This window comes from Genypterus blacodes, unplaced genomic scaffold (assembly GCF_046128005.1).
Source record: "Genypterus blacodes isolate CSIRO-AG114 ecotype Tasmania unplaced genomic scaffold, CSIRO-AGI_Gbla_v1 ptg000017l_1, whole genome shotgun sequence".
Classification (NCBI taxonomy): domain Eukaryota; kingdom Metazoa; phylum Chordata; class Actinopteri; order Ophidiiformes; family Ophidiidae; genus Genypterus; species Genypterus blacodes.
Genome location: NW_027466831.1, coordinates 6,432,501 through 6,460,241, shown reverse-complemented (window position 1 = coordinate 6,460,241; position 27,741 = coordinate 6,432,501). Strand labels below are relative to the sequence as shown.

Sequence of the window (27,741 nt, the reverse complement as noted above, 5' to 3'; positions counted from 1 at the left end):
TGCTATGAAATTGAGACAAACCTGATACAACAACAGTATATAAACTGTAAAATGTTCATTTTGTTTTCCGTTATCCATCTCAGTGTCCGGATTTCTTTGCAGGCCTCCAGAGAGACTTACCCCACACACACAGACGCTCTTATATCATCACGTTGCACACACAGCGTTTGCTATGTGTGTTTGGGTGCGAGCCAATCACGCATGTAGGACAAATTAAGTGACCAATGGCATATTTCCATCCAGGTCAGCATCTTTTATTCAGCAGGCACGCGTGCAAAGTTACATGCCAGCCCGCCCCCCCCGAGGGCCCTGCAGAGACCCACTCTGCCACCGAGGCAGGCCCACCATTTTGTCCTGTTTTGAACATGATCTCAGTGCGTGAGGTTAGCTGGGGGCCCACAAGCTCTCCCCATTGTTGCGTAAACCCAGATAGGACATTTCCCCACTGCTGTCTAACATCCAGGGTTTGTGTGTAAGTGTGTGTGTGAGCGTGTGTGTGTAGTAATGGGGGCTTTACTCAGGCTGGGGCAAATCCAGTCTCAATGTAGATATCTACTGCCTGATCCCTACACGTTGGTGCAGTAGTAAGTATGTTAAAGATAGCTTCCGGTGTGCCCTTGAGCGAGGCAGATCAAAGGTAAACTCGTGGCATCGATCGAAGTCGCCAGAGAACTTGAACTATTGGTGACCCCGACACCCCCCCTATATCAGCCTCTCTCCACCCAGTGCGTCACTCACTGCCTGAGACACGACGAGTCGACGGCGCCATAGGAACGCGTGCGTGCTCACACAAGTATGTAAAGTTGATTATGAGCTGTTATGATGCCACTGCACCAAAATGGGAAGCAGGAAAAAAAAAAACACCCTGCCTGTCTCTCAGTCACTGGTTTCTCCTCACAGACTTCTAGCGGTAACAAAGCAATTCGGCAGCGAGAGAGACAGAGAGAGGAGAGAAAGAAAGTGAAAGAGAGAGAGAGAGAGAGAGAGAGAGAGAGGGAGGGAGGGAGAGGGAGAGAGACAGGGAATGTGGTTGCTATAGTAACTATCCGGTGGGTCTGAACAGTTCTTCGCTGGCATTCATTTCATCATATTGAGGCTCTCTCTCTCTCTCTCTCTCTCTCTCTCTCTCTCTCTCTCTCTCTCCCTCTCTCTCTCTCTCTGGCTCTCTCTCTCTTCCTCCACTCTCACTTTGTTTATCCCCTTCTCTCTCGGCGCTCTATCTCTCTTATCTTTCCCCTCATCTCACTCTCGTTCTCTCCCCGCTCCCCTCTGATCCCCCCCCACCCCCCCTTCTTCAGCTCTGCTCACTTTCCTCGGGAAGAAACGTGTTGTTAAATGTTGATGCAGAGTTGATCTCCATCTCTGTCTGTCCGTCTGTCTGTTTGTTTTGCTCTGTACTGTACAATTCTATCGGCTCAAAATGGACTCGCACCCTTTTGAACATGTTAGGAACACAACCAGAGGAATGAGAAGACACTCTGAGTCCAAGTGGTGGCTCAGGTCTGGTGTGTTCATGGAGATAAGCAACACCAATGATTGACATTTGCAATCATATTCCAAGCAGGATTTTTTTTCTGGTCAAATTCTCTGATTCAGCACTGCCCAAAAAACTTGAGGTAAATAAAAAGCCCGGCTGGGAGCAGACAGAATATTCTGCGGCATTTTTTTCTCCCCTCCAACTAGGACTGCTGCATTTCCATTTTCTTGTTATCAGCGGTCGTCCTTGTGAATTCCCAGCGGAGTCTCAATCAGCCAGAGAATACCTGATCCTAATGCCAATGGAGTTTTGCCAACACACACACACACACACACACACACATACACCCGTCTGTCTGTGAGTACACGCATGCAGACACACTCACACACACACACGCACACACACACACACACACAAATCCAGAAATGAACCCTGTATAAATACGCACATACAGTGGACTAAAATGCAAATGTTGCCACAGCTACTTTGAACACTACACACACACACACACGCCATGGCTGCACACATCCCATTGATCCAGGCCAAGAAAGGGAAGCGGTGTTTTTCCCAGTGGGTGGTTCAGTGTGTGGGGTTCCAGTCGGCACTCCCCCCCCCCCCCCCCCCCCCCCTTGTGTTAAGCTCAGCGCACAAAGGTCAGATTCAGACGGCCAGCAGAGAGCGGCGAGGAGAAAACCGTGCGGGGATCTCAAGAGTGGGGAGTGTCTGCACAGTTTGCATATGCTGCTGTGTGTGTGTGTGTGCGTGTGTGGGTGCCTAACAGAGAGCGTGCAGGGTGTGGCTGCACTCTTTCTATGGATGTTCTCTTTCCTCCCTCTCTCTCCTGAATGCCTCTTTCTCTCTCTCGCTCCTCTACCCTCTGTTTGCGTTGCTCCTTGTCTCCCGCTTTGTTCTTCCTCTCTCTTCTGCGTCTGACGGATGAGTTTGTGTTTAACTTCGCCGAGTCAGAGTCTTAGTCAGCCTGAGGTGAGCACGAGCGTTTCAGATATTTCTGTATGCTCACTCAGGAATATGAGCTCAGACACCAATCTAGAGGAGATCCTCAGGTATTCACTTTGACACTAAAACATTCAAATATTTGTGAGTAATACACATGAAAGACAAATCTGAGTGGATAAGAGGAAGAGATCAACTGGGCTTTTTTCCTGTAAGATCACAGATTGTGGCTGCAGGTCTGAGCTGAGCTTTCAACATTGTCTCTAACTGGCTTTTAGTCTATCAGACACAGTTTGATGATGCCCAAGCTCCATGACTGGCAATAACTTGAAAGGCCCAATTGTTCACGAATAGTTCTGAAGGCCCACACAGGTCCACACAGGTCCACACAGGTCCACACAGGCCCACACAGGTGTTTTGAGTTCCTCCCGCTGACCTCTTTTCAGGTTGACATTGGGTGGAGGTATGCAGGAAGTCTGCTGTGGTCAGCAAACTCCAAATACACAAGATGAATACAAATGTGAGCCCTTGCTGCCTTCTTTCTTAAGTTCTGTGTAAAGAGTATAAGACCAAGGGATAGAAGATACAATGCACAAAGAAACAACATTACATCATTCTGTTTATACAATACGTAGATTACTGCTTTGGGTGGAGAGTTTAAATTCTACACACACCAAACTATCAGCTCAGGATCCTCAGACTGGTCAAGTTTTATTTTTAGTTGTATGAAAACAGAAAATAGTTGTTAGCTTTCCAAGATGATGATGATGGTGAGGCTTTTTTTAATGATGATGATGATGAAGAGCAGGAGGAAGAGGAGTGATGTAAATATCAGTGTTACCTGCAGATGGTCTGTAGACGCCCACACACTCCTGACTGGAGTCTACTCAGCTAATATAAGAGGAAACGCCAGTGTAGGTGCAAATTCATCACAGACGTTGTTACTGCAAACACACACTGTTCATATGTCACAGTGTGTGTGTGTGTGTGTGTGTGTGTGTGTGTGTGTGTGTGTGTGTGTGTGTGTGTCAGTTTATTACATTCATATCTGCATAATTTCACACAATCAAAAATATACAAAGTACATGTTTAATGTGTGCAGGGACTTTTCTTCTTGATAACACTGAGACTTTACATACGTCATTAAAATGTATTTTAATCCCATAGACGCTCATTGTGCTCATTAACTTGCTGATCCACTGATCTAAAGCTCATTATGATGACGTGGATACTTGGTCATATTGTATTGTTATACGTTGCATTACTGTGCATAGAAGCTTACTGACAGCAATGCATTTTATATTCCAGCTGCTCTGCACAATAGAAACTGCATTCAAATTGCATAATGCTCAGTGATGCACAGCCATCCAGTAATGATGCTGCTTTTGTGTCAGAACCAGGAACTGTCAGTCAACAAACATGTGACTTACTGTTTGTAGTCAGTATTTATTTCACATTTTCTTCTCTTTGTAAACTCTGTATGCTGCTTTAAGATTAAACTGAAGGAGAATCACAAACACAGAAAGAGGAAGAGGAAGAGGAAGAGTGGTCACTTGTAGACCCTCACAAACACTGAAGAGAAGAAGCCTGAAAAATGATTATTGACTTGAAAGAGCAACCATTCTCAACAAAGACAAGTTATAGTGTTATAATGCGTCTCTATAATGAAGTCCACCCCCTGTCATCCTCAGCTGTAGATTAGCGGCTTAAGCTGACAGGTGTTAATGCACAGGCATACTTTATGGAACTGAATGGGATTCTCAGTTTAACACTTTGTAGTGGGCGGACCAAGATTGTTCTGCAATGCTCGAGCTGCGATGTTTCAGATGATCCGCCACACTGAAAATCATTAACCACGGCAGCCTAAACGTAACATACAGGGGCGTCTCACCCTGTGGGAGCAGATAGGCCGCTATCCAGTGCTGCAGTAGGCGTCATCGTCACGGTTGACTGTCGTCTTGGAAGAAGGGACTATTTTGGCACAATAATGTGGTCACGCCATCGTGTGAATAGGGGGTCTTAAGAGAAGAAGGCAGAGATAAGGGAGGAGAGAACATTCCATTAAAGATAGCGATGGTATCAAGCTGTGGCTCAGGGAGGACGATTCTGCACCAAACCCACCATCGCACCCACAGAGTGCAAGGTGCATCTGTTACCATGGTAGCCGGCCCAGGCAGTCCCTTTCATGTCTATCAAGACTGGGGAGGGAGAAAACTCGCAATATGTTCGTCTAGCCTGCAGTTAGGAATCTGAATCGTACGTGCGTATGCTTGTGCTCGTGCGTTCATATACAGTACGTGTGCGTTCTGAGGCGTATAGGCCTACAGAAGCTTGTCACAGAGCATGAATCATTTAGTCAGCGCGGCAGAGTTGGAAATGTCACGTCTCACCAGTGTTCCCCATATGCCTCGGCGCCCCGGCAACACTCGCATCACCGGCAAAAGAGTTAAAGGCTCGACTTGATCAAAAATAGACGCTGAGATTTGAGATGCAAACAGCCGTTTATTGCATTGGGGAACAGCTTCACTCATACATTCTCCTGCAGAGTCATTTCCCATAAGACCGGACCTCTGGATCTTACTGCGTCTTAACATCTCACGTCTCGTCAAGCAGAACGCGTCAATTCTAAATCCTCAGTGGGATTCTTCACTTCTACGTCGTTCCATTATGGATCCCTCAGAGGAATGTGGTGCTACTTCATCACAGTGGCAGATAGACAGAATGTAGGAGGAGGGCTACATGCTATACGCTCTTCATCTGTCTGATACAAAACTATTTCTTGTGTTCTGACTACAGTTAGTTGTAAACAACAAAAATAAAGCGAGTAACATCAAGTGAACCATTTGGTATCGTAAAACCACAATCAACACTAAACAGTTAATAGTACTTCTTCATAATCTTTATTACAAGATATTAGGCCACTGTACAAATCAGTGCGAACCGTACAGTACAACGCAGAATTAAGACTGTTTCTTGAGGTTTGTCATTCAAAGCTGTATACGAGGTGTTTCAAGAATACACAAAGAGTTTCAGAGCTTCTGCTGTGCATGCATGAGTCCATATTTGCCATGCATGAGTTGGTATTTCAGTGTTTAAGAAAAGAGCCCTAAAACATGGCAACCCAACAAAACAACTTAACTTGGTGAGAAAATGAACAAAGCACAGAAAAAAGAACGAGAACAAGTATCGTCGGTATATCCGTCATGAGATTTTGGCACGCACGATAATGCACAATGCAATATAAATAGTTTATCAATAGGGCGTGTACAGTCAAGTTTACAGTATTAACCAATCCAGGTGAAAGCCTGGGAAGCTTACAAACAGGTGGGAGGTACGCTGTATATAAATGACTCTTTAGCTGCAAAGGATGGTAACAAAAACACTCAGGCAACATCAAGTATTATACGAGGAAAACAAAAAAGCACTCGCACTCGCTCAAACTTTTCTCAACATACAAAAGAAAAAATCCAACATTCCTTCAGGCCATAAGTCGCTCCAAAAGACAGAATCATCCAAAGGGTCAACAAATAAAAGGTTTCAATACAGTGAACCAACCGCTTTTCCACTTCGGATTTTGTGCAAGAAAATAAGGGCTACTTTCCATATTTACAAACTCTGTTGCTCTGTTTGCTCTCCATCAAAAGTGACGAGCAGAAAGGATGGAACCGTATGTTGGACTGCTAAGATATAGGAGAAGTGTGTGCTTTAGTTTTTAAGATTCATTTCTGTATCCTGTCCCTGATTTCTGCGTTTTTTTCGACGGCAAACGCCTCCTTCATCCTCCCTTGCCCCCACCACCCCCCTCCCCTCCCCTACCTGTTGTCTTCTTCTGCTTTGGGATTTATGGCGAAACCCTACAATCGAGGGTGGGTGTGTATACGTTTATGTGTGCATGTGTGCATGTGTGTGTTGGAGTGGAAGGTGGGGGAGGATTCCACCTGGGTGTGTGTGTGTGTGGGGGGGGGGGGTCTGTTTCGCTGCCATCTCCCACCTCTGCCAGTGTGTGTGTGTGTGTGTGTCACCCGGATGGCCATGACTGACTGGGAGAGGAGGGCGTGGAAGTGCCGCTCGCTGCCACATGACAGAAAGTGCTTATATACAGTGTCTTTGGATTCAAACTGGTCAATGTCGCCATATAAAATTTCAAGAGTGTCTTTTTTTCGGGGTGTGGAGCAGAACGCTCTAAGCCTCTGCGGGGGTCTTCTCTGTTCCATTTTTCAGTGCTTCGTCGTCACCGTTCTCATCCTCGATCACAACTGTGGATGACAGGGGAGAGAGTTAATGGAGGGTGGGGGTGGGGGTGAGGGTGTGTGTGTGTGTGGTTGTGTGTATGTGTGGGGGGGGCTCATCTTGGTGTGGCGTCTTGGAAAATTCACCACCTACAACCATTAGCACTGCGTTGTACGTGCAAGAAATAAATAAAAGGGATAATCGTGCACGGTGAGAGTAGGAACATGCAAAAAGAGATGAGAGATGAGATAATCGTGCTGCTCCTGTGTGTGTGTGTGTGTGTGTGTATGATTTGATGAACGTGCAGGTTGGAATGTGTGCGTGCACCTACAGACAGGCTGCCTCTCTGCCATGTTTATCCACATATGTACCTGTGCATGCATGTGTGTGTGTGTGTGTGTGTGTGTGTGTGTGTGTGTGTGTGCGTGTGTGTGTGTGTGCGCGTGCGTATATGTCAGCCTCTTGTTTTCAAGGAGGATCATGTCTTTGCCTTTCATGACTGCAGGACACGCACGCACGCACGCACGCAGACACACAGACACACACACACACTCATATCCTGCATTTTTCATGCAAATCTAAATCTTAATGAGACAGCATCTACATCTCAATCATGCCAGCCGCTCACAGGGGAGGAAGTATGAGCACAGGCGTGTTGAGCAGCATGCAAGAGGCATTTAACAACACGCACTGCGCATCCAACTTGTGTTGCAATGCGAATTGAATATTTAAACCCCACAGATCCTGCACGCATGGAATTAATACAACGTTCCTTATTCTCTTATCCTGTTTTTCAGACGTCTACATGCCACAGAAGCCCGTGCAGAGACGAAGGTGTTGCCCATCACGGACACGTCCTTAATTGTTGGTTCACTTGCAAACCACATATACGTGCGCATTCAACACATCACCTCCACACAAAGAGGAGGAAACAGGCTCGATCAGAAGAATAATTACCCCGTTTGCTTCTGCCTATTTGTCCCAGTTTGGGCGGGCGTTTGTTCTGTGTGCCAGTGAAGAAGTTGTTGGTGTCTTGAAGACGACAGGTGAAGGAAAGGTGTCCCTCGTCGCCCTCATTTCCATAATGGCTCATTTTGTCTTCGTTGAAAGGCAGCACTTCCGACATCTCCACAACGCGTCTTTAGACCACCGAGGCGCGCAAAGTGAAAAGGCTCGAACTCCGCCGTCTGTTGCAAACAAAAGGAGGGAAAACAATGCAACCTGCTGGCACTGATCGAGCCCCGTTTACCCCGAAGACACGTGTCTGTCTCCGTCTCTACGCAACGCAAATGACATTCAATTAAAAAGAAAGAAAGAAAATGTCCTCAGTTTCCCCGCTCGTCGAGCTTCGGCAACATCATTCGAGGTTTTTCCCAGATGTTTCCTTTTTTCTCTCTCCCTCTTTGGAAATGGAGGCGCACGGTGCAGCGCACAGCCTCGGAGCGCCCGCTGGTTTCGAGCGGCTGAACCCCGTCGCACGGAAAATCTGAGGGAAGAAATGCAAATTGAGGAGCGATGCAAAATACGGATCCCGGAAAAGGAGAAGGACTGGAGCTGGAGCTGCTGCTGCACGAGGGGGAGAGGGAGGGAGGGAAAAGGGAGAAGATCCGAGTCAGCATGGACACGATCCAATCTCCGGGATCTAGATGCAAATGAATGGCGGTTTTTCTGTTCAAAGATGGAAGAATATACGGAATCAATTTAGAGCTTTTTTTCCCGGGGATAAATAATGCGGATAGGAGAGTTTGATGGATGAGGTTTCAATTCTGTTTTGCGTTTTCATGCAGGTTAGTTTTGGGTCCCGCAGAGAGCCGAGCTGACCAGAGGATGGCAGTGTTTGCATGAGATGGGATGATGTGACCTTTGGCCCCCGTGGTGCACTTCAGGCTCCATCCTGATGGCCTGCATGTGAAGAGCTCCACGGCCTATAGATTTGTGCTTAAATGTACATGTGAAGTCCATTACCCTGACAGTTTACAGTGCATTATACATTAAACTCGCCTATAAGAGTTTGAGTTATATTTGAACAAGCAATTATTAGAGTTCGGAGGCTGAATGTGTCCAAACTCTGTACAGTAATGATGCAGATGAGATACTTTGATGAGTCACTTGACCTTTTTATAAGAGAAAACAATGCAGACTGTGATAAACATTAGTATCCAGTGTTTCATCTGCATTTAAAGTGACATCATCTGTTCATCTGTAGCAATTTCATAGTGGTGATTCAGATGGTAAAGGCAAAAGAAACAGTGTGGCGTTCAATTAGCACATCTATAGAGTTTAGATGAAAATAGGGATCTGTGGAGAAGAATAACACCGTAACCTTCTGAAGTCAACGCTGTGGTGACACCTTATTCTTGTATTTGTAAACAACCAATACCTATCATAAGAGCAACATCTAATCTTTATATGAGTACGTTTCATATTTCATACACACTGGTGGACCTTTGTGTCACACAAACACACACGGAAGCCTGCAAAAAAAACGTTTTAAAAGTCAAGTTTTCAATGTGATATTTAGTTTGATCTTAAATATAAAACATTTCTCAGATTGTTGTTTTATAAAGTAAACCAAAACTGTATGAGTGTAAATTTACATGTAATGCAACTTGACATAAGAAGTGAATGGGTTAATTTGTGCTTTTAAAAATGATGTCATGGATTACAGATGAAAGCATTCATAGACAGTAAGTAAGAACGCTGAACACAATATGAGGCAAACCCGTCCTGACCTTTACACGCTGTAACACGAACTCCACACATTCTCAGGGAGGAATATTAAAATTGCAAAATGATTGGCAATGGTCATTATGTTAATGTTCTCACGTTCACTTTTGGACCGTTTAAAGACTTTCCCGGTAAAAAGATGTTGTGATATCACTCAGAAGCTAAAGTTACAGTCAGCAATCAGAGGCCTGCATGGAAACTGGTTTAGTGTTTACTTTGCTTAACAAAGAGCCCTGGGATGTTCTTTGGACGTGAACAAATCCTCTTTGGGTTTACATCATTTGCAGACAGTGAAATAAAAAGGTGATGAAACCAGATCTCAATGTCTGCATCAGAGCCGACTTTAATATGACCGTCACCATTCACAGAGGAGGTGCGTCCGCGACACACCCACCCCCATCGGATTCATCAGAACTCACGACTCTCCATTTGAAGATTTTATCTGAGGCTCGTCTTTCAAGTCTTTCAATCTCAATAACAACTCCTACAGGTCACAATATCGCCTCTTCTGTACATTGACGGCCAGCTGAATTGGTTTCTGCACTAATATTTCAATTCTGTAGGAACCTTTTACAAAGTTGGGTTATTTTTGAACAAGGGATTCATCAAGCTTATATCTCATATTTAATTGAGGAAAATGATCTTTATTGTTGTCTCAATATATTTGGTATCTAGCAGTCTAGTCATCTTAGTCATAATATGTTATATAACCCAAGCTTGAAATCTCCAGACATTCATCCTTTCTTCAAAACTCCAGCGCAGTAACATGATGCAGACGAGTCTTTTCATGTGTGATACTTTGATGACTCACTTGACTTTTTAGGAGACAAAAATGAAAACAATGCAGATGATAAACATTGGTATCCAGTTCCATCCCCTGCTGACAAACCAGCAGCATCATATTTGCAGATATTGAGTCTGTCACTGCGAGACTGGAAGCGATCGTGTCAAAATAAAAGTTGCATTGAGGCCTGAAAATGATCCATCCATGAAGAAAATTGGAAAAACAGCAGCCAAACCTTTCATTTGAGGGCGGGATTGTAACATCTTATCAAGATCAGTTACAATCAATGAACGTTTTACTCTTATGACTCACAGTTCACCCTGTGGTGTGGTCACATGTGGCTTCAGGCTTAATGTTTACAGTATAGAATATAAAGTGTTTATTAACTACAGATACAGACAATCTGAACCATTATGAGAGTGGCCTTGAAGTTTAAAGCCAGTAGCTATCTGTGACCTTTGGTTCACTGTTTTCAGCGGAATGATCCTTTAATTCCAGAGTCACTTCCAGACTTTCCCTCCGTATTGCACACAGCGGAAGTAGGAGCTGTAGATGGCTCGGTCTATCCACCGGCGGAATCTGGACACGGCTGTGTAGACTCCCGGAAACTTGGCATCGCCGCAGCCGTTGCCCCAGGAAACCACACCATAGACACGCCCCCCACACACCAGCGGCCCTCCAGCAGCTGTGCCAAAATGTGTCTCATGGTAAATCCAGTGCTTTGGATGTCTCACTTCTCACTGAAACAGCACATTAATGTCCTTGGTTGCCGTTAAAGGACACACAGAATTAAAAGGATTGATCTTAATGGGGCCTCAGATGCTGTGGTTTGGAGGGGGATTTACAGCTTCCAGTGGCTCAGACGCTGCCTTGTTGGCCTGATTCCAGACTACTTGGATCATTTATTTGGCATAGATAAGCCTTCAGTGCTGCGGTGGGCAAGACACTACAAAACTAGAAAACAAATCACAATTGTTCTATGGAGTGCAGCAGCTCGCCCAGCCCCAAACACGGCACGTCACTCTGCTCCTCATATCCCTCTGTTGGCTACCATTCACTGAACGTATCAAGTGCCTGGTGACACCACCACAAGGAGGCCCTAAATCTCCAGCCAGACACTTCTCTCCTTTGTGGTGGAATAAGTTACCAAACTCCGTTTGATCCGTTGAGTCCTTCTCTGTCTTTTTAAACAGCTGAAGACCCAACTCTTCATCCCTAATGTCTACCTATGTATTTAAAAGAGAAATACATGAATAAAAGCCCCCCCCTCTCTCTCTCTCTCTCTCTCTCTCTCTCTCTCTCTCTCTCTCTCTCTCTCTCTCTATATATATATATATATATACATACCTCCTCCAGGTTCTGCCTCTTGTTCTATTAGAACTTCACATCTTGGCACTTACTCTTCTTGTTCTCTCTGGACTGTAGATCTTTGCTTGTGTTGAAATGTGAATTTCAACTTAAATCACAATTTCTGACTGTGACAGAGAAGAACATATAATAGTATGTGTGTGTGTGTGTGTGTGTGTGTGTGTGTGTGTGTGTGTGTGTGGGGGGGGGGGGGGTGTGTGTGTGTGTGTGTGTGTGTTTGTGTGTGCGTGTCTGTGTATGTGTGTGTTTTCCTCTTCTATCTACATTTAAAAGAGGGAAACTTCAATTTACTGATGTTGTGCCGTATGATCATCAGAAATTCAGATAGTGATCTCAACGGATGGGGGCAACATTTCTGTCATGTTAGACATAAACATTGTTGTCTGTGACAGTAGAAGTACATAATGTACGTACCAAACTGTATATCCTATATACACTCTACCTCCTCTATCGCCTCAAATGCCTCGTGCAGCCATCATCAATTATTATAATTCCTGAGGGTGAAACATGATGAACTCTACATCCACCTACTCTCCTGGGTTTGACCTTTACAAAACTGTGTTATTGTTTAATGGGAGCTGATGAAAAGACCCTCTTCTATTTGATTGACATTATAATATCGCTAAGAATTCACTATGGATTTAATGGCTTTTCAACGATCAAAGTGATTTCTTTTTGTCACAGCAGAATAGATTAGACTGCACCGCCCTTCTCACCTTACAGCTGACACTGCTTAAAGTAAATACTGGACATTAAGGAGAGGCCATACATATGAAGGCATTTGTTCTGTCTGACTGTACCTTACATGCGTCTCTTCCACCACTGCTGAGCCCTGCACAGATCATGTTTGCTGTGATGTTTCCGCCAAACGACTCGCTGCTGTTACACCTTGCAGTTGAGACAATGGGCACTTTGACTGTCCTCAGGGTGGAGGGGGTCGGGTCCCCACCCGGGCCAGTGCTGCCCCACCCAGACACCCGACACACCCGGCCCTCTATCACACTGGTGCCCTGCCTGGGAAGTGGCGCCACTGTCACGTATCTGTTCAGCACCATGGGGGCTCGCAGCTGCACAGAAAAGCAGAGGACACTTTCTTGGTGGACATGTTTTCATATTAGGAATATTCATATTAAACTCTAAAATAGAATCAAACTTTCTTAAGCCATTTTAAATGTATATGTGTGTTTAATGTTACTGTGGCCGCCTCAAGGCCATGTGAGGGATGTGTTGGTGTGTAATTTGATTTGACAAAGTCAGCTTTAAATGGTTTTACACAATGTTAAAATGTCATACAAACACCATTAAAGAAAATCTGAAAATCTTAAATTATTTGTGAAACAAGCCTTTAGAGGCCCTTATTCTATTATTCTGACTATCAGATACTGTTACAAAATAATAATGATATCTACATGTTTCAAATATTTTAGGGCCATGTACAGTCACATGTCTGCTCTATGAGGAAATATAATGTGTGTAACAATGTGATTTCCTCAGTTGAATGAATCATATCCTTGTAGATTCCTTTTTGTTGCAGTACCTTAATGAGCATGACATCAGCGTTGTTGGTGCTCTTGTTGTAGAGAGGATGAGTGACCAGCCTGAGGGGCTTTGAGTACTGCTCAGTACCCTCAAAGGTATTTATGGTGTAGTCGCCTGCCACGATCATCATCTGCTCTGCACTAAAGGACAGAAGATGTTCATTATACATCACATTTATCAACAAAGATTAGGACAAAATAGGTCACATTTCTGAAGACTCCAGACTGCTGTCAAACTGAATCCAGCAGGCTCATGTCCGACTCCCCACCTTGACATTTTGTCTTTATCTTAGTTTAATCAGGTGATATATTGTTGATCAGGAAAGAGGGAGGAAAGGTACGGTGACAGGCATCACAAATAATGACCTGGATACGGCGCGGCCACACATGTGTGAACACATGCCACATTGCCACCGCCAAGCCTGAAGTGTTTGTTTGTAAAGGAACAATGGCTCACTGTGTGCAAGCTGGGACACCATGCAGGAAACATTGCCAATTTCCGGGATCCACACAAAATCACACTACGCGCACACACACACACACTCACACTCACGCGCGCGCACACACACACACACACACACACACACACACACACACACACACACACACACACAGGCTCTAAGGTTCACTGACTCCTCTGTGCCTGTGTGCTGTTTGACTTCCCAGCACCCTGTGTGTGCAGGATGACGATCCGTCACAACCAAGTAACATCTTTTTCGCTGTTATGTACCCATAACAGAGTGGATGTTTGCTTTTGGGCATCTGTTGTGCCATCTGCCCACAATATGAAATCATGCCAAGTGAGCCTCTACGCAGAGAATTCTGCAGCTTGCACTAAAAGAATGCCAGTAGAAATGTCTCAATGTTTCAGAATGATATTGAGCATTCCTGTAGGAATTGTAACCACGGCTCCTGTCAGTTCATATTTCCAAGTTATGAAGCAACATCAGAACTGTGCAGGTGAAAGAAAGCAGGGTAAATGTTTTGTGCAGCACTTTTAAAGCATTTGCCTAAATGTCCTTTGCAATTCAAACTAATTTGAAATAAATGTGAGAATACTGAAATATATCAAAGCCGAAGACAATTATTTGTATGTAAATATACACAGGGATCAATGTTTTAGTGACTTCAAATGTAGTGAAGCTGGCTGTAATGACTCATGATTGATTGCAGCCCACAGTGTTGACTCGTGGCTTCACTAAAAACAGCTTTGTTTCTGTCTTGGTGATCCATTAATCCAGCTGGTTGTGAGTTCATAAGCAAACATTGTACCTTCAGGTGAAGTGAAATCATCAGATGTAGGTTTGGGAGTTTTCACCCAGCAGCAAAATGCATGAATGTGGACGATTTCTATAGAACATTCTTACCCAATGTTACAGTGAGCTGCCGTCAGCACCCAGGACCTGTGAACCAACGAGCCCCCACAGAAGTGTTGACCCCTGGAGGTCTGCAGTGAAACCATATATTTGATGGAGTTTGGTGCCGGGTTGTAACCACCAACTATCCGCCCCTGCCTGAGACTGTGGCCTGTGTGGGAACATAAACGCTGAGCTTTATATGACAATGACATAAGACTGAGACTGCAGCTGGCATATACAGTAACTGAAGGGAGCACATACCTCTTCCAAGGCTGAGCAGTCCTCCAATTACATTGAATTGAAATCTGTCCATAATTTTTGCTAACAGACACGACTGACATCACACTTTAATTGAAGCTGTTGGATTAAAAGCGTTTAATAGCCAGAACCTTCCCGTGTTAACAGGAAGTGATCCCCTGGTACAGATTTTACACAATCTAAAAAAGTCCATCCTATAGATCATAGAAGAGCTTAAGTGAACAAAAGAGACACATAAGAGTGAGACGCTCCTGATCCCCCCACAAGCCCATTGACTGGGTAACAATTAGTGGTTTTTTTGTCACCTAGGAGCTCCATACGTAACGATGGTAATCCAATATAACCTGACCTTCTAGTGTCACCAGCTCACATCCAACGCTGAAACATTAGAGTGGGGGCTTATCTGATCTTATGCAACGACTACGGCTACTGCACGTGGATTCCTGGAGACAGAATGGGATGTGATGGGAACCGCAAAAGGCTATTTCGACGTGACACAATGCCATCCTGTAACAAAGGTTGTATGCATGAATTGTCGCCTCTTTTGTGGGCACGATGGGTAATGGGGAAATCTAGTCACAATATATGCCTGAGAAATAAGTATCAGTGCGTGCGAAGCGACCCCAAGCACACACACACGGCGGTCAGTAAACATCAATCGATCCATCCAGCTGCGTCCACATTCTAAATAAAGTAAAATCCAAATGAACCTACTCACCGTTGATTGTCAGGGGGTCCAGCAAGACGCCAAACACACACATCAGCAGGTTCATCGTGGCGAGCGTACACCCAGTATAGTCCTACACCAGCTGAACCGCTGTGCCCGGGACCCCAGCGTCCTCCTGTCTCGTCCCGTCTGGTGGCTCTGACCTCACAGTGTTCCGTCTTCACCCTCAAACAGAAAGCAAAGACACACACACACACACACACACACGCATCAAACTTCTGCGCAAAACACGTGAGAGAGCAAAGTTCACCTTCACACACTCACACATGCACCCATTCACCCCCGCCACCACCATCACAGCTCCTTTTCCTGACCTTCCCCGACTTGTCGAAAGGCCTCGCATTGCTGCCATGGCAACCCAGGGTACTTCTGCCAGGCTGGTTCATCTATACTGTATCGGCGTGCTGTGCCTGTGTCATCATCCCCGTTTATCTGTGCTGAAATGTTTCAATGGCCTACTGTGTGTGTGTGTGTGTGTGTGTGTGTTGTGTTTAGAGCATGGCTTTGTTTCACGTCTGTGGGGAAAGCCGTAGAGACACAACTGTCTCTCTGTAGGAGCGTTAATCAGTCATCACTGAATCCATGTCTGCATTGATGATAACTTGTTACGAGCACAATCATCATCATCACCATCATCTTCATCATCATCATCATCGTCATCATCATCATCATCATCATCATCATCACGATTTTTCTGGTGTGTCAGCATCATCCAAAGCCTGGCAGGAGACTGAATAATTGATGTCTCTCCCTGTAGATTGGGACAGACGGACATGTGTGTCCTCCCGCTGTCTGAATCTGACTCTACACATATTTGCTTGGTGGTTGATCTGTTTTATTAACACACTTATACAAACCAACACAAAGGCCTTCTGGAGAAAAAACCTCCTTGTTCGCTCTTTCTCACTGAAGACACGTGTACATGCGTGTCTCTCTTTCTCACCCTCTCTCTCTCACACACACACACACACAGGGACACATTCGTCTTGTCACCTCAGATTAGCACCTCGGGAAGACTGAGAGCACGCTATCTACTTTCACCCTCACAGTCGGATTGACTCCTTGGGGAGTCTGCAGACAATATAGAAGCTATGAGTTGCAACTCAAACACCTCCTCCTTGTGTGTGTGTGTGTGTGTGTGTGTGTGTGTGTGTGTGTGTGTGTGTGTGTGTGTGTGTGTGTGTGTGTGTGTGTGTGAGAGAGAGAGAGAGAGCGAGCTGCAGAGTGAAAGCCGAAGTAAAAGAATGGGACAGAAAGCAGATAAGATTTACAGAGATGTAAACAGGCTGTACAGCTTTAATACATTTTGTATTACAACTGTTTGTGTTGACCTCGAATTAACTAGGCGCTGAAAGGAAGCTGCACATGCACGGATATGCATTTGCCAAAACAGTATCAGCAGCTATTCCTCTTTGTTTGCACAGTTAATCATATTAGGATTACTCATAAAAAAGCGTTTTTTTAGGTTCAGATCTCCCACATCCTCACTTGGTGCTGCACTGGAGGGCAAATATATTACTCTGTGATAATCATTTGAGCTTTTGTTCTGCCCTGTTTTAGATCACCGGATACACCAACAACATGTCTGCAGAGTATATTCTATCATTTCTCCGGCTTGTTGGGTTTCATCTCTGTAAAGCTTTGCTTTCTTCCATTATTGGACAATAGGAGGAATCCGTGAGAACAAACAGAGGCGTAATAAAAGAGAAGGCTGCTGTTTTTTCATGTACTAGGTCAAGCTCTCTGCTTTCTGTGTGTGAGGGATTCACCACATGACACTAAGATATATGGTGGACAATGGCAGGGAAGAATGGGAGTGGTTACAATATAAATAAGGCCTGAGTGTTCTCAGCTTAGTTTACCTCTCATACTCCCGGTATGAGAGGAGTGTGTGAGAGTGTGTGTGCATGCTGGAAATAAGACTTGACTTGATTCTTGATAAGGTGAGGCAACTTTTTATTGAATGGATACTAGGTCAGTCTGATAGTTGGAATTTGATATGATTAATAGACTAGATAAGTGAGGGTTAGTGTTTGATGTAACGCATAAGTTCACTGACAGAAATCTGCGTTGTTATTCTACAGTAAAGCTTTTTAACTTAGACATAAGCCGACCAAGGGACCTATTTTATTGCCGAGTGAAGGAAATATTTACTAGTAAGCTGTATTGTTGGTAACAACATGGATGAGGCGTTTTTGTGTGTATCTTGTAACTATACACTGTATTTATAACTGAACACAGGGAAGTCATGAGTCATAAGGGGAAATCCTTGTTACTGCAGCCTCATACAGTCACAGACACTTGCTTGTTTATCTTGCTGAGTGTGTCATCTTGTTTTCGGTAGGAGCTAAGATGAACTTGGCTCTACCCTGTCACCTCTCACTGCTCCTTGTGTTTGTCGCACACATACCAGGTAAGAATCTGTCGCAGCTTTACTGTGTTCACTTCTCACGTGAAGTCTTTAGAGTTTGAAGCATCTGTCAAAAATTTCCCTGGACATTTCCCTGAAAACACATAGAAATCATTGAAATCCTCACATTTTTTTGTGTCCATCCATCCATCCATCCACACCACCACTTCTCAGATGTATGTGGGACTAGGATTGTCGGAGGGTCAGAGGTCGACCAGCACAGCGTCGGGTTTCAGGCCTCCCTGGAGTACCTGGATCATCACTACTGTGGGGGCACGCTCATCCGAACCCAGTGGGTGGTGTCTGCTGCCCACTGTTGGAGACCGTGAGTTACTGCATTTTCAGGTGTCTAGCATCTACTCAGAGTTATGAAAGTGTACACGAAACGCTCAACTAACAGGGGCTGGCAAAATCAGACAGTGGAAACAGGTATTAGCAGGGAAAAATAAAGTACAGAAGAAGCCAGAATTAGATAGCAGGGTGTTAAAAGCCAAACAAAAGGGAAAGTACAAATAATAAAACAAAAGCTATTGAGGAGACGGTATCGGATCACTGCAGCAGAGGGATCTGACCCAGTTGGAACAACTGGTCCAGTAGTTTATGATACCAGAGCAGGTGGAGCATGTTTGTGCAGCTGATGTCAGTCTAGAATCCCAAGGATCACGCGTGTAATGTTTCCCCAGAGGAGCGCAATAACCACAGAACAATGGCAGTGAAGGGACCAGCCTTCCTTTATTATCCCCTTTGTGTGCATTGATTCCGTAAATTCAATCTATACATTCGTTTGGATAAACGAAAAAAGGGAGTTTTAGTTTAAGTGCACAAGTAATCACAAGTAATAAGTGGTCAAATGAAACAGTGGGGAGCAGTGGAAGTGGAACATGAACAGATGGCTGCACTGTGGCTGATTTAAGATGTCGACTCATGAGCGCTATTAGAGGCACACATGCTGAGAAACAAGGAAACACACTTTAACTTACACTGCTGTTTCTTGGGCTTGCGGCATTTCCAAAATAACAAAAAGTCAATAAGACTTAGACGGTCAAAGGTCACCCTGACATGTATGTGACTGCTTCAGGTAGGTATTATGTGATTTGGAAGTTCAGAGAAACCTTCTTATTGCTTCCCTTAACACTCCCTGCACCTGCTCTTCATATCATACGCAGTCATCATGCTCCACATGTATGTTCCATTATGAATCCTACCTTGCTGAAGCTAATGATCAGGTTGTAGTTCAGTGGTAATTGATCGTTGAGCCACTGCAGTGTTATAAAGTATTCATTGATTCTTTAAGTATTACCCAAGGACACACATTTTCCTTAAAGAGATGATGAGGAATGCAACTATTTCCCTGAATAGCACAGGTATGTGTGTCAGGCAGTTTCAAGCAGCAATGTTTCAAGTTCTGATGAAGCTTCTCATGTTGTCTGTGCACAGGCGTCATGCCAAATCTGCCTTTTCTTGTGTTCATACAGGCCTCACTTGATCACAGTGTCGCTGGGTCAGCACAACATCAGGGAGAGTGGAACTGCACTTCAGCGCTTCAATGTCTCTAGAGCCATCCAACATCACAAATACGCTATGTGGACATTTGACAATGACATCATGCTAGTTAAGGTATGTGCCTGGCAGGATACAGTATACAAACAACAAAGGCAGCACTGATCTGACTTCATTGAATAAAGAATCTCTTCCGTTTAGATTTACATATCTATCTTTGTCCTTTGATCGCCTGCTTTGCATTTTATTCATGTTTATAATTGAGCTGCATCAAAAGCAGCATAGTACCTCATGTCGTTTTGATGAGCAATAACAATTTTTACTATCATGCTGTATCTCCTTTGTAATGTGAGTACCTAACTGATATTTTGTGTCATGCTGATTGACTGATGAATTATATCTGTGTGGCTCAGCTGGAGCGGTCAGCCACGCTTAATGACAAGGTCTACCTGGCAACGTTGCCCAAATTCAACTCGCCCCCCTTGGGTGGCTACACCTGGTGCACGGTCAGTGGGTGGGGAGTGACCTGGGTACACAGCTTCACTCTGTCCTCCGTCCTGAGGTCTGTCGCCGTGTACACCATCCCAAACTGCCAGAACTACTACTACTTCAGGATCACAAACAACATGATCTGTGCTGGACATCTCCAAGGTGGAAAAGATGCCTGTCAGGTGAGAGAGAAAGCTGTCACTCACATTACTCATGTTGACACTGAGGGTAACCATGAGCAAAGTTTCATTTTGGATAGTTTTGTGTGATTTCTCTCTGGGTGGTTTCTTTTTCCAGATTACACAAGCAGATGTAAAATGTAAGAAATGCAGCATAGTGTATTTTGAATCCTAATCCTCGGATTAAGACCAAGACTTTGATTTTGACTGCATTTTAAATTCTCTTTGTTCTCTGGAATTAATAGCACCTCATAACTAAGTATAGTCTTTGTATAAATTATGTGTGACGTTCTCAGTCGTCCAGGTCATCGGCTATCTAACAGTAGTTCAAGGCAACTTTGTGTGTTGTTGAGTCTTTGGTCAATGGTGGACAGCATTTATCCTCTGAGATTCATTGGTGACAAATGGCCGGTGTGTAAGGCTTGTTAGAGTCGAGTCATTCGATCCAGAGCAGTCATGACTGTGAAGCAGTGATCACAGTCTTTCTTTATGCGAAGAAAATCACTTGATACCAAAAAATCTTGGTTCACTTTGACTTTGTTATGCTGTTATGCTGTTATGCTGTTTGTTGGTCACAAAAATATCTTGTAACACACACAAAAAGGATGTACATTCAGAGTAACGGAGCATAACATGAGAGAATCCTCACTAATTGTCATCATTTCTTTAATGCTTAATGTTTTGCCTTGCCTGAACAAAATCTCTTTTATTTCTCGTTTCCCTATCCGTCGTCAGGGTGATTCAGGAGGGCCTCTTATGTGTAACGATAGATTTGAAGGCATCGTGTCTTGGGGCATTGGATGTGCGTACCGGCAATACCCTGGCGTCTACTCCAAGGTCAGAAACTACCTCGGCTGGATCCACTGGATAGTAGGCGTGGAAGCCAAATGAGACTGAGCATCATGACTGAAACGTATTGTCATGGAGATTTGAATGGATCCTGATGGACCCACAGGACAAATTAGTTTACTTTGTCTTTTATAGACCTGCAATAACTAGGAAAATGAATGTTTGCTGAAAAGCGTCTAACAGGAATGTATATACATGAGAGTGTGAGACACATGTAACTCACAGTGGAGTGACATTGTTTCCACTCGGTGATCGTCACCTAGACGACTCAGGTTATTACAGTGTATACACCATGTCTGACTAATACTCTACTACTGTACAATTCCTTGTATTTCATAGTTATTCTGCTGTGCATTTAGTTTTACAAAATTGATTGTGTGTGCTCGTTTAATATCGCTTAATTAATTTCCTTACTGACCCAGAGTGTAAAGTACAGAAGAGTTGGGTGAAACAATAAAATTATGTATTTTCTCACACTTTCTTCTCTCTCCTTTGTTATCGGTCATCTGCCTTGAAAAGGTCCAACAATATTAAACAATAATTAATAATAAATTACAAATAATACCAACAGGTAAAAAGCATTTCATTGATTATTTACCTCAGACAGAACTGCACTCAATTTAAAACACTTGGACAGTATAATTCAGAAGTTTAGTCTTCTGCTTTTCTGCAAACTTAATGTTTAAGGAAAAGGAGCCCTAAGTCATACAATCAGAATCCCTCATCTTTGATCTATCAAGCTGTATATTGTGCAGACAGTGCTGATGCTTTTTCTTTTGTTCTCCGCTTTGCTCTTGCTGTGGCAAATGAATTCTCAAATTCATTCTGGTGGACAATCAAAGTCTTTTGTTTAGAAGCAGAGACTCACTAAGTAGGGAACATTCTGAGTGAGCATCAAGTCACACAAACATTTACACAGTTCATATGCCCCCATGAAGCACAGCTATTAGTCTATAAACATTGAGTTGATTTTCATACTTCATCATTTCTGGTTTAGCATCAATCATCTGACCCGCTAAACAACATCCTAGTCCGGATATACAGTTCGTCCACGATCTGAGGTCACACATGTTGTTCTTTCTCGACTGTCTGCACTCACCTGGACCACACAAGTAAACTCCATAGTTGGCAAGGCAACACCAGACAACGCCTAAACCATTTCAGGCGAACCGGGAAATTCAGGATGTCACCAACCATCCTGAAATCATACTACACTGCAGTCACAGACGGGAAACATCACCGCATGGTTTGGAAACTGCAAAGTGCCGAACCAGAAAGCCCTGCAGCTCCCCTTTTCCATCTGTGCAGGACTCATACACCAGAAGATGCACAAGCAGGCCTCTCAACATCAGGAAAGACTCCATCCTCCCAGGACTCAAGTAGACACAGGAGGAGTTTTTATCCTCAAACCACATGACTCCTCAACAGCCACACATGACATTACATCACTATTACTATCACACAACACTCTTTCTCTCTCCTCTGCACTTTATAAACACACATGTGAGTTCCCTTTCTCCTTTGCACTATGTAGCATTTTTTAGACTGTATATTAAATTGTAAGCAGTAGTAGTGACCAGCATGCACCTTTGACACTTAAATGTTGTATGGAGCACATTTGGAGAACTCGTAGAAAAAACATTTCACTGTTGTTTATTACTATTTGTTTTTATTGAAGAAAACATTTTACATGACATTGCGCATTCAATAATAGGATATTTTGGAGATCGTTCCTTATACAGAAAGAGGGGGAGGAGGAGAGAGAGAGATAGGGAGAAAGAAGGAAGGCTGTATCATCATTATTGTTGTTGTTAAACTTTTTACGTAGACCCTGAGGTAAAAAAGGCAACATGAGGTACAAGTAGATTGAAGTTGAAACAGCAGGAAGCCACGGCTGCTGGAGGTTGCAAGAACACGGCACAGTAGTGTGGGCGTAGAGTCCAGGATGACATCAGTGATGGTGAAGGGATGATGTCATAGGTGATATACAGTTTTAACAGAATGATGTCAAACAGCAATGTAGGCTTCTACAAATGGCATCATAGTCTGTGGTAAAGAGAAGGAGAGAAGAGAGAAACAAACAAAAAACAAAGAGAGGACATTTCACTGTTGCTATACTTCTTTGACCACACATGACAATTAAAGTTGGATCTTGAACTTTGAACTATCTAACAGCAGTTTCACAATTACATTTACAAGAGGGCGTTGTATCTTTAGTATGCTTGATTGCTGTGACAGTGTCTGCAGCTGACTCAACATGCAGAGAGAGCTTTCAGTTTTGATACACCACATATCCAGAACAAATTCCCGGAAAATGTTGCAACTCTCAGCTGTTAAAAATCAAGGCTGAAGTTTTTCCGTCTGCCGCTGCCAACATTTTCTCATGTACTTATCCTTGTCTTATTCTATCTTAGTTACAATTTACAACTGCACTTCATTTGATGTATTTTAATGTTTTCCTCTGCCTATGTAAAGCACTTTGAATGTACAATAAAAGCTGTCATGCGTATCAGAATGCATTCCTTTTCTTCTTCTTCTTTATTTTGTATTATTTATTCAATTCAAAAAGTTCACAGCGGACAAGATAAGCATAACAAAATAATGATTTTCCTGCCAGAGGCCTGATGTTTAGTGTATCTGAGTCTATAAAAACTTTCTCAGCAGCAGATTCTGTTTGTTGGGGGAAACAGACGAGATCAGTTAGCAGGGCCGACTGAGGACTTCAAACTCACATGTTGAATAAGAAAGAACCAGCAAAAACATCAGGCTAGTGGACCTTTGGGACTGGTTACCTAATTCCAAATTCTGGCAACATTATCACACTAAAAATATTGCATCATGCAGTGTGAACATCAAGTGTGAGTAGCTGTGTAGGAATGTCCCTCCCCTCTGTGTCAGTCTGACCTTAAGCAGGAGGACTAGCAGCCACAGCACTCAGTTACTGACTGACACAACCCCAGGCAAGACAAAACCCTGTCCATCTGCACGGAGGAAGTCCAATTAAGAGGCAAGGTGATGGATATTAAGGCCCGTGGCTCTATGCTGTTATCAGAGGAAACAGTGAAAAACCTGATCCAGAAGTCCCAAGAGGCAAAGAAGCAGGCCTACTGCCCCTACAGCAAGTTCAGGGTAGGAGCGGCTCTCCTGACCTGTGATGACTGCGTGTACACAGGTAAAGAGCGTTTGATACGGAGAAGTTCATATCAACATGTCGACATGAGTGTGAGAGATGTTTTGTTTGTCAAACTGGGATAATTTGGTCACGAATCTCCAACTTCTATTTATGATGATCAACTCATTTGAGGATTAAAACTGTATAGAGGTTTATTGAACATGAACTTTTAGTGCTCGTTGGATATTAACATTGGACTGTCCAAATGTTAGTATAGTTCTTAATTATTTTCTCATATAGACTTGTAAGATGTGTTGAAATTCTGAATGATACGCTATAAAGTGCACACAACGGTGAAGCAAGAATGGAAAGAAACTAAGCAGGAGGTGACTCAATCTGTGACTAAGGAAGTGATTCTGGTAACTTAGAAATTTCCACAAGAGATTGCAACTGTTAGATTAATTTGTTTATCTTGATGTTAACGATAACCTGAAAAAAGATAAACAGCACCTGAGGGAGAGTCAGAGCAAAGGTTTGACTTTAATATGTAGAGGCGAGAGAGCAAACCACCATTAAGTCCTGAAAGGGATCAAACATTATCAGTACGTCTAAATCATTTACCTGTGTCCAAACACAATCTGGCTTTAGGGATCAACAGTGTTGATCTGTTGCGTCACCCGGGACATGAAACCAAAAGCCGAATTCATAACTGGCCCCTGTCACGTGTGCTCCCAAAGGTCTGGGAAACAAACAGGTTGGGAGTGCAAAGGACCACTGAGCAATCATCAGGTCAGGACAGAGTAAATAAATAGACAGGTTATTTCAGGGTCAAAGGCCATCACAGTGTTATTTCAGGATGTTGTAAATTTAACAGTGTGATGTTGATTTCAACTCAGATTCATGACCACTTTTTTACTATTATTACTTACTTACTCATTTAGGTTGCAACGTGGAGAACGCCTGCTACAATCTGGGCATGTGCGCCGAGAGAAACACCATCTCCAAGGCCGTGTCCGAGGGCTACAGGAGCTTCAAGGCCATTGCCATCGCCAGGTACACGGCCAAGATCGGACAAAACTTAACTAACGCATCCGGGAAATGTGAACCAGCTGAACCCAAAATAACCATGACTCCCATTCTGCTGTCTGTGCTCCCTATTCCTGTGTCGAAATTTGGGTGTGTGTGCGCGCACACACGCGCGCACACACACACACACACACACGAAAGCATAAGTCAAAAAAATGTTTATTGCTCACTATTCCTAAACTTGATTGTGCATTTAGCCTCCCTCCTTTCTTTGAGCACTGGAGATCAGGTATGAAGAGGACCTGTTGGACCTGTTGGACCTGTTGGACCTGTAGGACCTGTAGGACCTGTTGGACCTACCTGTTGGACCTACTTGGACTTTGTCTTCATACTGTGCGTTTCTGTGTCCTGTAATGCCACATTTTCTTCTTTGCAGTGACATGAAGGATCAGTTCATCTCCCCGTGTGGCGGCTGCAGACAGTTCATGAGAGAGGTAAAGAGAGAGAGAGAGGTTCATTTCTCCTTTTCAGGATAATGTTTAAGAGTTCCCAGATTTGACCCGTTTAGACTACTGTCTTCTTGCTCTCACACAGTTTGGGGCGAGCTTGGACGTGTATCTGTCCAAGCCCGATGGTTCATATGTGAAGACCAACGTGAGCGAGTTGCTGCCCAACTCCTTCGGCCCGGAAGATCTGTCCGCGAAGCAAGTCCTGAATATTCCCAATAAGTACTGAGCCAATAAGAGCTTGAACCAGCAGATGATGGTCATGTTTACTGGACATTAGAAATCCGTCTTCATGTGTAGCTGTAACTTTGACTTCTGTAAATACTTCTCCAGACTTTGCACATCTCTGTTTACTGCAATAACAACCACATGAGGGTCGTTGGTTGATTTTAAAAACACCTTTATGTCACGCGGTCTGTGATCTAAAGTGACCTGTGGCGCTGCATTAACACACTGAATGCTGTGTTGTTGTAGACAAAAATATTTATTAGTTGGGACACATGAGGGGGGAAAGGAAATAAATATCATAACAAGTCAAACATATCTCTGTAATTTCATAAATAAACAGTGTTTACCTTGAACTTTCTCTTCATACCATTGACTTCATCTCATAAGATCTTATTTTTTAAATTATTTTCAAAAGACAAACAAGCAAAGAGAATTTTTGAACAAGTTAGTATAGCGGCAATTATTATTTGATCAGTCTGGAGTTAACAGAAGAATAAGAGAAGGGGGGGGAAACATGAATAAGCTGCCAGTGCAGATTCACTGCACGCGTTCATCCTCAGTCATTCTAGCTCTACTTTCTCCATGCAGTTACATTTAGGGACGTTAGGGAACAGACGCGGTACGGCACAGGAGCCTGGGCGGCAAAATCAGCCGCGATCGGAAAACAAAGCAGAAAAGTGAGCAGCGATGAACCTGGACGATATTTAGCGCGGCTGCGTTTCAGACCCCGGCTGTAAACTGGAACGTTGACGCTCCAAACAAAACCACCGACAAAACCGGAGGAGTGTGAGCAGCACTGAGACACATGAGGAAGAACCTTATTCTGTCACAAATGATCAAGTGCCTGAAACAAAATTCACAGTTCACTTAAGACATTTAATTAGAGCTGCGTAAAGTCAGTCAGTCGCCGCTGCCTACATGCTGTGATTTGCAGTGAACCTTCATGGAATCCAAACAGATCTACAGGAGCAAAGCGCTCGACTGAACTGGGACGCACAACGATGAGCAACAACTAATATATCATAAAGCGACTGAGTGCGTCTGGCTTCAAAACAAATGCTGCCTACAAAGTCTGTGTTGATGTCTCGGTCAGAGCGATATGAAAGTTAAAGGTCAGAGGTCAGTGACAGTCTGAGGCGACCCTGTGATCTATGAGAGAAACATAAAGGCTCTGTGGTCGTTCTAAAATGAGTGAGTATTTCCTCTAGGGTGATTTAGTAAAAACAGAAAGACTTTCCCGATGGGGGTCCGGCCTTTCCCGTCTGTCTGTCTCAGTATTAACTATCTGACACGCAAAACGTGTCGTGTACCTGCTTGCTTTCTCTGCTTTGGCCTCAGCTTTCTGTGGGGCCGTCCAGAGAGGGCCAGGCGGGGACCTGCAGCCGGGGCAGGGTGCCCTCCATCAGCCTCTCCATCCACAGTCCCAGCCTGTCCAGCTTGTGGTGGACCTCTATGTTGGTGGCCCTGGTGGAGCCTCTTTTCGATCCCGCTCCGTCCTCTTTGGAGCTGGAGCGGGATCGAGAGTGGGAGCGGGAGCGGGACCTCGAACGGGACTTTCTCCTGCTGCCACAGGAGAGTGAGGCCTCGGAGGAGACGGAGTCGGTGGGATCGTCGCCGGTGAAGACCGGTCTAAACATGCAAAAGTATTTCTTGTGGCCGTTGAGGGCCAGGACGTGGCCGGCGTAGTCTGAAGACTCCTCGTCGTCGTCCGAATGGCCCACATTCTGTGCAGCCTCAGAGGTGGAGCTCAGAACCGACGGCATCCACTGACTGTGCTTATCGGCATTGAGGAAGGAGAAGTGGAGGTTCTGAGTGCTGTGGGTGGACAAGGAGGAGAATAAGTGTTAAGTGAAGAAGGTGTCCTCTGTCCTGTTTCCTCCTGGGACAGCAGTGTGGCACAAACATCACGCACATGTAATGAATTCAGTTTGGGTCTGGTCCTTTAAATTCACAATTCTTATTCAAACTGCAGCAGGACGTACCCGGAGAACGAGAAAACCTCCTTGGCAAACTTCTTGAGC

General features: G+C 44.2%; 5 protein-coding genes across 5 annotated transcripts in view; 2 read left to right on the top strand and 3 right to left on the bottom strand.

Annotated features, from left to right (window-relative positions):
- Nucleotides 1-4,913: 4,913 nt before the first annotated feature.
- camk2n1a (calcium/calmodulin dependent protein kinase II inhibitor 1a) lies at nt 4,914-8,128 on the bottom strand. Its single transcript, XM_076140867.1, has 2 exons — nt 7,619-8,128; nt 4,914-6,687 (listed from the first exon to the last, which is right to left on the bottom strand). Exons 1-2 carry the CDS (start codon nt 7,785-7,787, stop codon nt 6,614-6,616), a joined length of 243 nt encoding a protein of 80 aa, XP_075996982.1. The 5' UTR covers nt 7,788-8,128; the 3' UTR covers nt 4,914-6,613.
- A 2,510-nt stretch (nt 8,129-10,638) lies between these two features.
- LOC142990989 (trypsin) lies at nt 10,639-15,467 on the bottom strand. The gene is made up of 6 exons (XM_076140910.1): nt 15,413-15,467; nt 14,446-14,605; nt 13,078-13,219; nt 12,341-12,607; nt 12,245-12,248; nt 10,639-10,857 (listed from the first exon to the last, which is right to left on the bottom strand). Exons 1-6 carry the CDS (start codon nt 15,465-15,467, stop codon nt 10,673-10,675), a joined length of 813 nt encoding a protein of 270 aa, XP_075997025.1. The 3' UTR covers nt 10,639-10,672.
- Nucleotides 15,468-17,301: 1,834 nt separating this feature from the next.
- LOC142991206 (trypsin-like) lies at nt 17,302-21,277 on the top strand. Its single transcript, XM_076141249.1, has 6 exons — nt 17,302-17,364; nt 17,766-17,834; nt 18,006-18,156; nt 19,307-19,448; nt 19,745-20,002; nt 20,735-21,277. The coding sequence occupies exons 2-6, from the start codon at nt 17,774-17,776 to the stop codon at nt 20,888-20,890; spliced, it is 768 nt and encodes a 255-aa protein (XP_075997364.1). The 5' UTR covers nt 17,302-17,364; nt 17,766-17,773; the 3' UTR covers nt 20,891-21,277.
- Nucleotides 21,278-23,745: 2,468 nt separating this feature from the next.
- LOC142991031 (cytidine deaminase-like) lies at nt 23,746-25,830 on the top strand. Its single transcript, XM_076140981.1, has 4 exons — nt 23,746-24,020; nt 24,902-25,136; nt 25,423-25,480; nt 25,581-25,830. Exons 1-4 carry the CDS (start codon nt 23,864-23,866, stop codon nt 25,719-25,721), a joined length of 591 nt encoding a protein of 196 aa, XP_075997096.1. The 5' UTR covers nt 23,746-23,863; the 3' UTR covers nt 25,722-25,830.
- A 138-nt stretch (nt 25,831-25,968) lies between these two features.
- dnajc16l (DnaJ (Hsp40) homolog, subfamily C, member 16 like) overlaps nt 25,969-27,741 on the bottom strand; it is a 7,955-nt gene continuing 6,182 nt past the window's right edge. Inside the window, exons 14-15 of the mRNA XM_076140980.1 lie at nt 27,703-27,741; nt 25,969-27,535 (exon numbers count right to left, since the gene is read on the bottom strand). The exon at nt 27,703-27,741 is cut by the window's right edge and continues 132 nt beyond it. Of these exons, the coding sequence (XP_075997095.1) occupies nt 27,055-27,535; nt 27,703-27,741 (520 nt within the window). The 3' untranslated portion in view covers nt 25,969-27,054. The remainder of the gene's footprint in view (nt 27,536-27,702) is intronic.

Bases quoted from the DNA above. Each gene is read 5' to 3' on its own strand.
- camk2n1a (XM_076140867.1), bottom strand. From the start codon at position 7,787: ATGTCGGAAGTGCTGCCTTTCAACGAAGACAAAATGAGCCATTATGGA. The intron at 6,688-7,618 runs GTAATTATTCTT...TGTCATCCACAG, and splicing joins AATAGGCAGAAGCAAACGGG to TTGTGATCGAGGATGAGAAC.
- LOC142990989 (XM_076140910.1), bottom strand. From the start codon at position 15,467: ATGAACCTGCTGATGTGTGTGTTTGGCGTCTTGCTGGACCCCCTGACA. The intron at 14,606-15,412 runs GTGAGTAGGTTC...GTTCCCACACAG, and splicing joins GGACCCCCTGACAATCAACG to GCCACAGTCTCAGGCAGGGG. The intron at 13,220-14,445 runs GTAAGAATGTTC...TCTGTCCTTTAG, and splicing joins GCAGCTCACTGTAACATTGG to TGCAGAGCAGATGATGATCG.
- LOC142991206 (XM_076141249.1), top strand. From the start codon at position 17,774: ATGAACTTGGCTCTACCCTGTCACCTCTCACTGCTCCTTGTGTTTGTC. The intron at 17,835-18,005 runs GTAAGAATCTGT...ACCACTTCTCAG, and splicing joins GTTTGTCGCACACATACCAG to ATGTATGTGGGACTAGGATT. The intron at 18,157-19,306 runs GTGAGTTACTGC...GTGTTCATACAG, and splicing joins GCTGCCCACTGTTGGAGACC to GCCTCACTTGATCACAGTGT.
- LOC142991031 (XM_076140981.1), top strand. From the start codon at position 23,864: ATGGATATTAAGGCCCGTGGCTCTATGCTGTTATCAGAGGAAACAGTG. The intron at 24,021-24,901 runs GTAAAGAGCGTT...TTACTCATTTAG, and splicing joins TGATGACTGCGTGTACACAG to GTTGCAACGTGGAGAACGCC. The intron at 25,481-25,580 runs GTAAAGAGAGAG...GCTCTCACACAG, and splicing joins GCAGACAGTTCATGAGAGAG to TTTGGGGCGAGCTTGGACGT.